The 13,292-nt window shown below is 34.3% G+C and overlaps 1 protein-coding gene across 2 annotated transcripts in view; it reads right to left on the reverse strand.

Moving 5' to 3' along the window:
- LOC106666815 (probable nuclear hormone receptor HR38) overlaps window positions 1-13,292 on the reverse strand; it is a 76,257-nt gene that overhangs the window by 38,344 nt on the left and 24,621 nt on the right. For both annotated transcript variants that reach the window (XM_014394281.2, XM_014394279.2), the window contains exon 2: window positions 2,397-2,491. In XM_014394281.2, the coding sequence (XP_014249767.1) occupies window positions 2,397-2,491 (95 nt within the window). The remainder of the gene's footprint in view (window positions 1-2,396; window positions 2,492-13,292) is intronic.

Here is a 13,292-nt window from a genome sequence, read left to right on the forward strand (position 1 = left end):
TACAGGCAATTTTATAAAAAAACAGTAATTCATCCATCTCAATTTTTGAAATGTCGAATAATTTCTCAAATTTTAAACCAAAACCACTTAAAAACCATATACAAGGGGAAAAATCGCTTAAACAAAACCGATTGCTGCCCGAAGCCCAGGTCGTATTGGTGCGATCCAATTAAGCAAATTATGAAAACTGATTGAATAAATTAAAAATCTGGATGATAAAAAGTAAAAGGTTCGGAATATTAAGAGGCACAGGGGGGCCAATCGGTGGCCCAAGGATGAATTTGATTAATGAAACTTACTGCAACCTTGTTAATTTTTTCAGAATTTCAGAAGACTAGAATTTTTTTCAAATAAATTTTCATGTTATTTAGTGTTAAATTTAATAATAAATGATACTTGAGATTTTTTCATGAAATTGGATTTAATCAGAATCTCCGACAGAACAATATACATGTAAACCATATGTCAATTTAAAACATAACCGAGAAAAAAAAAAAAAAAAAAAACAGCATGAGTACTCTATATGGGTTTTACGTCATATTAATCTGAAGTTGCGTATTGTTTTATATTGAGTAACCAAAGCCGACTGTAGAAAGATTACAAAAGTTTAATAATTTTTAAATAAAACTCCATGTGTACGGTATACTAAGTTCCATAAGTTTTTCCTCCGAAATTTTGTTTATAAAAGTACTTTCAGGAGACAAAACCGGTGTAAAGAACAGTGAAATTTTATGATTTCTTTACCAAAATAACCACTATCCGAAGTACAGAATCACTAATATAGCCCACTAACGGAATTCAGAAGTATCATATGTTTTTTACCCAAAGCAGACTGAATACAGAATACAAAACTTTTGTAATTTCCTCACTACAACCTCATAGAAGTTTTCATGTCCTTAACCAAAAATCGCCCGTATATTAAATTCAAAAGTTTAAAAAAATCTTGTCAAATACAACCCACTAAAGGAATTCAAAAATTTCATACGTGTTTCACCCAAAATAGCCTGAATACAGAATACAAAACTTTTATAATTTCCTCACTACAACCTCACTTCTATGGAATATAGAAGTTTTTCATGTCCTTAACCAAAAACCGCCCGTATACTAAATTCAAAAGTTAAAAAAAAATCTTCTTCAATACAACCCACTAACGGAATTCAAAAGTTTCACACGTTTGTCAATCAAAGCAGCCTGAATACAGAATACAAAAGTTTCACAATTTCCTCTCTACAACCTCACTTCACGTAACTTAGTCAAAAATCGCCGTTTCCAAAATAGAAAATTTTCACATAATCTTCACTAATGTTTATAGAATTCAAAAGTTGCGCAAATTTTTCTATGTCTGATGATTTTTTTAAAACCAAAGAAGCCTGTTTACTGGTTAAACAATTTTCACAAAATCTTCACCAATAAGGCACATCTACATCAATACAGAAGTTTGTAAGCTTTTCATCCAAAGCAGCCTTAATACAAAATACAGAATTTTCATAACTTCCTCGCTACAGTCCCACCTCTATGGAATACAGAAGTTTTTTATGTACTTAACCAAAAACTGTCCCTATACTAAATTCAAAAGTTTAACAAAATTCACCAACGGAATTCAGAAGTTTCATAAATTTTTCTCCCAAAACTGCCTGTTTATAGCATACAAATGGTTCATAAAATCTTCACCAATGCCTATGAAATTCAAAAATAGCATATCATTCCATGTTTCATAAGTTTTTCACCCAAAAGCAGTCTGTATACAGAATACAGATGTTTAATAAAATCTAGGGGGCGTCTGTGGCGTTTGTACGGCGCTCATCACTATGAGGTAAAGGCCCCGGGTTCGAATCCAGCGGCCCTGCATTCAAACCCGACATACTTACAAATGGGCTTGTTTTCAAAAACATCGGCACCCTGAGGGTTTATATGACCTCTACTGTTGCGAACCCTCGTAAAAAAATCTTTCTTACAACACCACGACTAGGAAAAAAGAGATTTCCCGAAATTTTTTTAAGATAAAACAATCCGTATATAGGATACAGAAGTTTCATAAGCACTTGAAAATATAATTTCCCCAATGTTAGAGATTTGTATGTATGGAACTATAAATTTTTTTCGATTAATAAACTTTTTTGTTGATTTTCAGATACACCATTAAATTAAATTTTTCTCTTATAAAAATGCTCAGAAATGTATGAGTGTTTTGATTGCAAAAATGTATGAATTCTTATCAAACTTGAGACTTTTGTATTGAACTGTCAACTTAAAAAAGCTAGAACAGAGGTTAGATGATCAAAAAACAATCCATTGAGAAAAATAAGAAATAGATACTTAGATTTCCTCTAATGTCCCAGATAACACCGTTGTTACTATTTTCATGCATTAAAATATAATTTAATTCCCTTGCTTACCTGAGTTTGCAATAGCAGCATACTTGGGGACGGCTGGTGTGGCGAAGTACCGGAGCTACGACCTATGAGAGCGTCGCTTTCTCCCTCCGCCGGCCCTGCAACATACCAACAGACTCTTACATATTCTTCAACGTTGCTTAATACGGAAACCAGGCAATCTTCGTGTATTACAGCCTTTGCACATCATGCAAGCGTTCATTGGAAGCGTTCATTTAACAACAGTAATAAAATTTGAACTCAGCCGAAGCGACCCACTTAGTTTTGAGCTTATCTCGAACGCAAGTGAGAAGTGCGATTAATAACACTGTGATGTAAAAAAGCAGTGGTAATTTATTGTATTTAATAAATGATTCTGTACAGTTGTTTAGCATTTAACCGACTTACTAGATTTTTCAACCGGCTACTTTTTTTTTATAATTGCAATTTTGAATTGCGACTGTTCAACATGGCGCGTGTTATGTACAATCGTTGTACATTATGTGGGCTTTCGAAATTTTTTAAATGGGTCATTTGATTTCATTCATTTGTTGTTGGGATTTTACTACAGTTTTACTATGAACATAAAAGTTCAGCCTGAAATGCAGAATAGGAAGAAGGAGACTATCAATTAGTTTAGTACTCTGAGATTAAAAACAGTGCCCACCCTAGTTTTATTTAGTAAATACTTGCAATCCTTTTAATTTTTATTTTTTGTTGTTTACTGGATATCTTTAAAGAAAAATATAAGATGTAGCTAAATAAAAAAATTAAACTGAGTAAAACAATTTTACAAAAAATGTTTATTCTTCACTAACAGCTCCCCGTGGTCACTTCATAAGTCGCTGAGAATCGAATCCTGATTACACGACATTTGAAAAATGGCAAAAATGAGGGCAAATTCGAACGGTTGTAGGTTGAGATGGAGAGTTGGTGTTCGAGAGGATCGAAGTCACGATAGCTCAAGTGATAAAGCAGCGGCGTATTTAGCCGAGGTCGTGGGTTCGAATCCCGCTCGAGACACTGACGTTTTTATCCCAACCAAGACGTTACATAAAAAGAATAACTAATTGAAAGAAGAAACTCGGACAATTGACCACTAAAACATAAAGGGTTTACCAAAAATGTTTCCATGGAAACAATGAAGAAAATGGCCAATTCTGTATGGAGTATTTCATCTTCTTGGTTGATACCGCTTGCATTCGACGTTGCTGTGGAATATTTTCGTATTCCTTCAACAGCGCTATTCTTAACTCTTGCAAATCTTCTATCACTGGGCGATTTTTACCCTCTTTCACAACTCGGCCCAAAGATGTTCAATACGGTTTAAGATCCGGACTACATCCTGGTCACTCCAAACATCGAATTGAACCCCTTTCGAAGTAGTCACCAACGATTCAAGCTGTGTGGGGCCTTGCACCGTCATGCATAAAAACAAAACAGTCGCCAATTAGTAGCATATAAGGAACATTATCTGAAACACAGCTTCAATGTATCGCGCAACTCTTAGGGAACCGATGACTATCAAATTTGTGCGACCTTCTATAAAAATGTTTGCCCAAACCATAACACGTAATTGTCACGAGTAATGACAAAACCTTGACTCATCCGAAAGTAAGATTTTAGTCCAATCTTTCTTAGACGAATTGATGCGATTTCTTGTGAGACTTAACCGATCTGTACTGTGCCTTTTCAAAAGATCTGGACCATTGGCAGGCTTTTTCGCTTGTTAGCCAGCTTCTGAAAGTATTCCCCTTACGTTTACATTTCTAACTTGTTGAAGTCATTACTTGATCTCAACAAGAGTAGAATCTCGATTACGGAATACATTTGAAACAATAAAACCATCAGCTCTGAGGAGACCTGATCCATCCGTTCTTGAGTAATCTCCAGTATCTTGGTAGCGATAGAAGACCCTTCATAGAATTCACTAATTTCGTGGTCCGCTTGACCAATTAATATACTACAATTAATTAAGGTTTTTAGTTGAGATAAAAAAGTCAATGGCATGAGCGGGATTCGAACCCACGATCTTCGGCTTGATACGCCGCTGCTCTACCACTTGAGCTATCGTGACCTCTATCCACTCGGACACCAACTTCCTATCTCAACCCCACCTTTTGAATTTTCCCTCCTTTTTGCCATTTTTCAAATGTCGTGTAATCGGATTGGATTCTCGACGACAAATGAAATGGCCACGGAGAGCTTTAGTGAAGTATACTTCATTTTAAATCATTAAATTCACTAATTTCGTGGTCTGCTTGACCAATTAATATATTACAATTAATTAAGGTTTTTAGTTGAGATAAAAGAATATGAAGTGTACTTCACTAAAGCTCTCCGTGGCCATTTCATTTCTCATCGAGAATCCAATCCGATTACAAATTTGAAAAATGGCAAAAAGGAGGGAAAATTCAAAAGTGGGGTTGAGATGGGAAGTTAGTGTCCGAGTGGATCGAGGTCACGATAGCTCAAGTGGTAGAGCAGCGGCGTATCTAGGCGAAGATCGTGGGTTCGAATCCCGCTCGTGCCATTGACTTTTTTACCCTTCATAGAGTTGTTCTAGGAATATTAAGCACCCTGGCCATATACGCTTGACTTCTTCTATCTTCCAACAATGCTATGATTCTAACCGAATCTGTATCACTTAAAACCCCCATTCATACAAAATTAAAAATGGTACAAGTTAAAACATCAAACCATCGGGACTAGAAAAAAAAGCTTTACAGAAAAACCAACACAGAGATTGACTATTCAAAGATTTATTTATAAAATCAACTTGAAAATGGAAGATTTTATACGTGTTTTATTTACATCTGATCCTTCAAAATGGACCACATATTGTTCTAAAATGAATGGAAAATTGTCTAAGAGATAATTAACCATATTAAAGGTGGTAACTTTATTGGCCTCTCAGTGTATATACAACTTATTGATATTGTGACATTTCTTGAGATGATGAACCTATCATTTTGTCGTATTAGATTATCCTGATCTGCTTTTCGTCGCAATTGACATAAACTCATGACTGAGGATGATAAAGGAAGGTTAGGCAGACCAAAAAGATCGGAAAGGACATTGATGGATGATGGATATGTTACAGCCACCTTCTACAGACATTCGACGTACTGTAATTGTAAGTACTAGGTGAAAACCTCTAGACAGGAATGTTTAAGGATATTGCAAGTCGCAAGTCAAATGGAGCCTAGAAATGATGTCACAATAAGTCCTTAAGAACATAAGCTTTTCCGGCAGGAGTTATTGTTTATCGTTTAGTTCAACATTCGTTACATCAGTCAACTTACATCGCTCTCTCGGTAAAATATTAAACAAGCCTAAAAAAGGCCCGTTGTGGCAGGATGTTACGCGGGTTGGGTCAGTCCGTGGCTCATTTACATAAATATAAAGTTACAATACCGAGTTGGATTTCTTGTGCGTTTGTCACAGTCGTCCGAAGTGGACAGAACGCCTTTCTTCGCGCCACTGGCTGACAAATATAGCAGAAACACTGATTTAGCATCCCAAGTACGGACATAGAATATACAGAGAGGAAAAAACAACAACTAAAGAACATAGAGGGTAAAAGTTTAATATTTTTACTACGGTAAAGAAGTTCGATGTTCTTAATTTTAATTTATATTTAATGATCACGGTTAAAATGAAAAAATGGGCTATTATTATTATTATTTTTCCCATAAATACCAGCTCTATATACATGAAAAAAATCATAAATCCTTATTATGCAGGCAAACTAAAGAAACACCATACACATTGAAAAAAATATATTTCCCCAGCGTAAATTAGTACATAATATGCAAAAAAAATTGATGTGTCAATAAAGCATTGAATGAAATTAGCATTAGCATACAAATTATTATTAGGGATCTAATAAAAATTCATTACAACAATTTTTATATACAACATAATAAACTACTTTATATCGTGCTTTTTTTAGTGACTAACCCACCACCGAATATGGCAAAACGAGGATAATAAGTACAATCAGATTACAAGGTTTAATTTTTAAAAATTAGTAAATAAATCGTTAAAAAATGGATGAGAAGTATGAATATCTTGATTTTTAAGTAATAGAAAATTAAGAAAAATGACCATTCATGTCACGACTTATTTTAGATTGATTGAAAAATATAACTATATACAGAGAACACTTCTTCCAAAAACAGACCAGGAGTTCAGAGATTTATCATATCTTGCGTCATGCCTACTCGCTCTTTATAGAGAGCCAAGGTACGACAGAAAATTACTTGGAACCATCAATTCATTTCTCCCCTTACGCCTTACACTTTAGAGTTTTCTATTAATTATTATTCATTATAAACAGCGAAATTCACCTGTAAGGATATTTTGGCTAGTCGGGGATTCGAGCAGGGTGAAACAATTAGACCATCTAACGATTGAAGAAGGAATTTTTTTTCGTCAAAACAGCCAGGATAGGAATACCATTTATCGAAAACAACCACAATACAAGTTCATCACTACGTAAATCCAAGCTTGAAATTTTGCAATGATCTTTAGTCACCTTTTCATTCTACATGGCTATTTAAGATTTAACCAGGGAAATCAAGACCACAAGCCAACCACTATATATAAATGGCGAAACGATAACGATGAACATTTTTGGTCGTCTACAAGGAAATTTTGTCAAAAAAGGTCAAAGAAATGATCAAACTACAGGATCATCACTGCGCATATCTAAACTTAAAATTTTGCTGTAGCATTTAATGATTTCCATACTAAGCTACTAAGGGAAGGAGCAGGTCTGGTCAGGGATACAAGCAGGGTGAAGCAAACCACTGAAGTATTTAGTAAAAAAGGCCAGGATGATCGGACACAATCAAACTTCAGGTTAATCACGAAGCACATATGAACTCAAAATCTCGGACTTTAGGAACCTTGCAATACTTCAGATATAAGAGTAGGTTTGTTTGTCAGGGTGAAGTGTGTTGAACTTGTTAGGCCCGTCGTTATTCGCGTACTAATTGAATTACTTCGAACGTTTCGGCACTGCGCCATCTTCAGTGAGGAATTGTCTGCTGACCAACCCCAACGTCAACTTTAGGGAGGACTAATGATGAACATCGATAACGATCAAATTACACATTTTTTTACCAAGCAGATCTAAATTTTCAATTTTGAATTTGAAGGAAGACAAGCAAACCACTGAAGACGACAAAATGGACAAACACCAATGACCGAGGAAACATTTATAGTCAACAAGAAAATTTGATCAAAAACAGCCAAGACGATCGGAAACGACCATTTATATATGAATATCTATTCGAAAGAAACCTTAGCTTGAACGATCTCAGTCCTCCACCACTAGTTACGATATTTCGCGCAATAAATAAATAAATAAATATACTACTTCATTTTGAGCTCTAGGAAATATATAATATATAATATAAAATGAAATGTATAATTAGAATGATTATCCATTCTGAATATCTTAAAATTTCTATATTTCCTAGAGCTCAAAATGAAGTAGTCAAAATATGTGCCTATACTCCAAAAAATGTTTTTATAGTGATGTTATCACCCCTACTAATCTACTAATATCACACCTAATATATATATATATTAACATTAAGATATATTATATATTCTTATACATTTAATTGTCCAATGATACAGGAGCGCTTGTTTTGAACGTTTAAATGCAAAAAAAAGGCACAGACAAATGTGCAAAAATGAAAGGCAACAAGTTGATGTCTAGAAGAAGAAAAAAAATGTTATTTTTTCTTTTTCAATGGTAAAAAATATTTATAATGTATGCTAATATTTTATGTATTGCATTGATAAATGAAATGTTCTACTTAGTACCGTGATTCACGCTGGTGATCATATCGAGAGGGGCCTAGCACATATCGTTTCTTCAAAGTTGACTGAGGGATGTTCGCCCACCCCCGAGGCTTTATATACGTCCTCGTCTCCATCCCTCGAGGGCTATTAAAATCACTGGTATTTGAGAAGGCGAGTAAGCGCTTGCGCAGGATTGATCATATTTTTTAATATTCCCCCTTTGTGCTTTTTTTTTTCCTCTCCATCCCCATTGTCGGCAACGGGGGTTATGGCGTGTGACGACCCCTGATGAAATCGAAATTCAGCCGGAAAGCACCATCCTTTGTCCACACTAATTAATTGCCGCCCCATTTCACAAACTGACGGCTTCCAGGATAAACAGACGGTTTTGTCACTAATTACACTGAAAATTGGACAAATTTCACATCGGATTTCACTAATTTTTATAATATTTCAACTTGCGTTTTGTATTTCGATTTATTTCTGGCTCGTAATTTGCCATATTTAATAACGAATCAGTCATCATAACTAATTTTACGTCTATTCTATTTATACGTTCCCGAGTTTAAAATTTGTATCAAAAACATAAGAACAAGTAGAATTTCACGTCAAGAGTAACGTAAAACAACATTACATATTAAATTCACTAATTTCGTGGTCCGCTTGACCAATTAATATATTACAATTACAATAATTAAGGTTTTTAGTTGAGATAAAAATGTCAATGGCACGAGGTGGGGTTGAGATGGGAAGTTAGTGTCCGAGTGGATCCAGGTCACGGTAGCTCAAGTGGTAGAGCAGCGGCGTATCTAGCCGAAGATCGTGGGTTCGAATCCCGCTTGTGCCACTGACTTTTTTATCTCAACTAAAAACCTTAATCAATTGTAATTACATATTAAACTTAAGATAAATATTAATTAATGTAGTAAGTAAGATAAGTATGAAAATAATTGCTGCCCAATTCAAAATCTGGTAGCAGCTGAACAGCCCCTGATTTTCCCTACTTACCAAAAAAATTACGGTTTTCATTGGATTTACATTTAAAAATAAATTGTGAATATCAATAATCTTTGCAGTTTTGTATTTTCATTTTGTTTTCATCTTCTAAAAAAACATTTGTGTTGTTTAATGATTTTTGACTTGATACCTCATCTTATAAAATTCTGAAACACTGTTCCAACTAAATAAGTTTTCACTAATTACAAGTAAAACTAACAAAGATTTTTTCGAGATTCCATTAAATTTTATAATATTTAAAATAGTTTTTTTATTTAGACTTTTTTTTAAATACGATTCTTATTTTTTTTCTTCTTCAGAAGCTATTTTTCTTCCATCAAATTTCTATTTTAGATGAAGTTATCGGTTTGAACTGAAAAATAAATTCTGTAAATTCAACGTGAATTTTGTATTGGGAGGCATTAATCATAAACTGGAACGAAATATACATGTAGTTGTAATTTATTTCGATTTGGTCATATAAAATCATTGAAATTGTTTTTCATTTCCTGAACATTTTATTTAACTTTTAAGATTGGCAACCGCTTTTTGGACGAAGGACTGATTTTCTCTATTGCTTAACTCAACTTCTACTCGATCGACTGTATTTCTGATACGCTTTTGTTTTTAAGAAGAAAACTTTTTGAATAAGCAAAAAAATGTATCGATATTTAAAGGCGAATGGCTAAGGCACATTTTAAGATCCTATAGCACTCAAACTTTCATCGATTTTGTCAGATCTCCGATGGATTTCATGGAAGATTTTCGTTTCCGTAATAAAGTACGTAATTCTTCTCAGGGGACTAGCGATCTTAACTGCTAAGAAATGGCTTTCCTAGACCTTTTTCTAGCTATTGTAGGGCAGTTGCATAGAATATGCTCTGTTGTCCCTATTTCTTCAAAATATAGTGGACATTGTTCATCTGTCTATAAGCAAATTTTTTAGTGATTTTTTATTAAAGCACGTTCTGTCAATATACCATCTCAATAATTCGCTTAACTCTGTTAATATTGTAACTGATGTTTTTTCAACCAAATTGTTTGCTGAATGGTTTGTTTTGTGCCTTGAACTTACATGCACTTTGTTTGATATTAATTTATTCAAATATTAAGAGCTATGGCTTTGTTTTGTAAATAAATTTTTTTTATTAGTATATATTATTAGGAAAGCGTATGACTGATCTTTGAGGCTGAAATACCCTTTTTATTTCAGTGAGATTTGAACGTACAAACAAGAAAGTGTGCGTTAAAGTAGTGGTAATTTAAAATAGCCGCAAGTCTGAGACTTTCTTGGAAACGCGAAAGTCTTTTGACTATATACTTCGCCGAAGGTCTTGAATCGCCGGCTCGTTTAATAAGTCCTTGGCGAAGCCCCGAAGACATCTATCAGAAGTCGGTCAAGCGAGTACTCCAGATTCTCGATTTAATTGGGATCCGATCGGCCCACGCGGATCGGTAAAAGTCTTTTCCCACTCCTTTGATCATCCGGACTGAACTGTCCTTTGATGAAACGCGAAAAACATAACAAATCGACTCGATTTGGGACTGTCAGAGACTGCGTTCTGCGTACTATCTTTTCATCTCAGAGATAACGTCCATTTAAATAAACGACCAGTCATATCGTAAAATGTAATCTATTAATTTGCATATGTAGGTGTAATTTGTCATAAAAACATTTAGAAGTGTCTGGTACCAGATATCATTTATTAAATTGCATATGATAATTGATAAGTGTTAAATCCAGAATATTTCGTATTTTTAATGTATTAAAGAATTTAATTTAGAATGGTTCTGTTGAAATATAGATGTAATAGAAGATCGTCGATTTTTCTAACCCAAAAATTGAGTTGGCGAAAGGACACTTTCATCATTGGCCCGAAGCAATGAAAAAAAGATTGGACAACCTTTTCATTTGATAGGAAACTCCATAATAACAGTTTATCTTAATTGCATGCATTTAAACGAAAATTAAAGTGGGCAGGAAAATCGATGAATATTCAAATTTTCCCCTTTTCATAATGTTATTTTCGAAACGGCAAAAAAATCCAGCATCGTCCCAATTGCTCAAGCCGAGGGACAAGAAACCAGGCCCATAAACAACTCTTTCGACATTTGGGCTCTTCCGAATCCGAAGAGAACTGAGAGTTTGCCCATACAGCAATTAACGACTGACAGAGCTTCTTTATTAGTCGCAATTAAACGGGTGTGATCCATTTAAATCCACTTTTAAGGTTTATGTAACCTGGGCAAAAATTATGGATCCTTTATCACTGATGTAAAAGAGAATAGATACAGATTGATTGTTAGTCTGAAAACATCCGGCAATACGCTAAATACTCCCTGATTCGTTTAATTAAGGCAAATATTGCTGTATCACCAAATCTTACAGTTAAATTAATATTAGGATATCTATTTTATTTTACATTTTTTATAAACATATTTCAAAAAATGTTACAATATTAAGTACTTTTTAGCTCGAAAGGTCGCTCAGACCATGGCCATAAGACTTTCAGAATTTTGTTTACACCTTTTAGCTTGATAAATATGATAAAAATTAGGACATCATAAATCAATCCGTACTGTTTCTTAAAAAATGTTCTACTTTGACTTTAGTTTCCAGAAGTAGCAGCGATTTACTTTTCGTGTGACGAATCTTTTTTTTTTCTTACACCAAAATGGCGAGAAGCCGAAACGCGCCGATATGCCAAAAAGAGTGAGAATAGGAATACCAAAATACACACCCATATACAATATACAAATAATACAAAATACACATAACAATCGTTCTGAAATTAGCTTGGAACCAAAAAAAAAAAAAATAAATAAATAAATAAATAAATAAAAATAGAGAGAGGAGCTTTTGTGATTAACATGTACAACTTCTCTTTCAGCCTGCTTCTCTGTAGTACTTTTTAAAAGTATATAAAAAAATTAAATATTCCAAAATGGAAAAGGTTTCCTTTAGCTTAAATTTGAGTTTCTCTTGGGGGTCTGCGGAGATAAACTTGTCGTTTGATTTACGAGCATTTAGGACTACTTATAATCGCAGTTATAGTCATTTTGATTTATAAGGATTATAAGCAGGGCGAGGCAAGCTAAAACTACTGAATCCTCACAGAAGACTTAAGAGAGAACAACTTATCAGAAGCCTTAGAAAGTACGAAAACTTGTAAGACCGAAACACTAAAGCAACCTTGCACATGGTGACCACGTTGAACATACCGAATGGATCTGTGTGGTTCCTGCTCATCCTATCCTTTCAATCCTCCTCCTCAGATAAAAAAAATAAAATCCTCAGATAAATCGTCAGCTCCTTACTACATCACAAACTTTACTTATCCACAACGACCTCACACTCCTTTTGTCAACGAACTGATCCGGTCCCGATTCCAAAAGTTTCACACCGACCTCTCGATCCATCCTAAACCATACTGCTTGAGCCCTCTGTACTCATTCGCATTCCGAGAACCCTCCAAGTCGTCTTAACCGATGATTGCCTCGAGTCTTCTTTCCTCCTTAATCCCTAACAATGAGTGCCAGCATTGGTATTGCCATAGCGTGAATTAGTGTGAGCGTTGTGACCGTGTGAAAAAAGTTTTGTTATCACTTTTGTATTATGCACTTATATGTATAGGGTACAAATAATAATTTAAAAATGTATATTTATGATATGTATAATACAATAATTTATTATTTAATTCACTAGTTTCGTGGTCCGCTTGACCAATTAATATATTACAATTAATTAAGGTTTTTAGTTGAGATGAAAAGTCAATGGCATGAGATGGGGTTGAGATAGGAAGGGTGTCCGAGTGGATCGAGGTCACGTTAGCTCAAGTGGTAGAGCAGCGGCGTATCAAGCCGAAGATCGTGGGTTCGAATCCCGCTCGTGCCATTGACTTTTTTATCTCAACTAAAAATCTTAATTAATTGTATGTTATTATTTAATCTCAATTTTATCATTTATCGATCTGATTACCCATCAAAATTCTATATTAAACTCTGTCTTATGTGAAATGTGGCATTTGCTTAATTAAAATTTAAAATATTAATTTGAATTACTTTCCATAAATTGTCCATAAAAATGCTTGGATTTCCATTACG

The sequence above is a fragment of the Cimex lectularius genome, unplaced genomic scaffold, assembly GCF_000648675.2.
Source record: "Cimex lectularius strain Harlan isolate CLEC.00 unplaced genomic scaffold, Clec_2.1 scaffold52, whole genome shotgun sequence".
Taxonomy (NCBI): Eukaryota; Metazoa; Arthropoda; class Insecta; order Hemiptera; family Cimicidae; genus Cimex; species Cimex lectularius.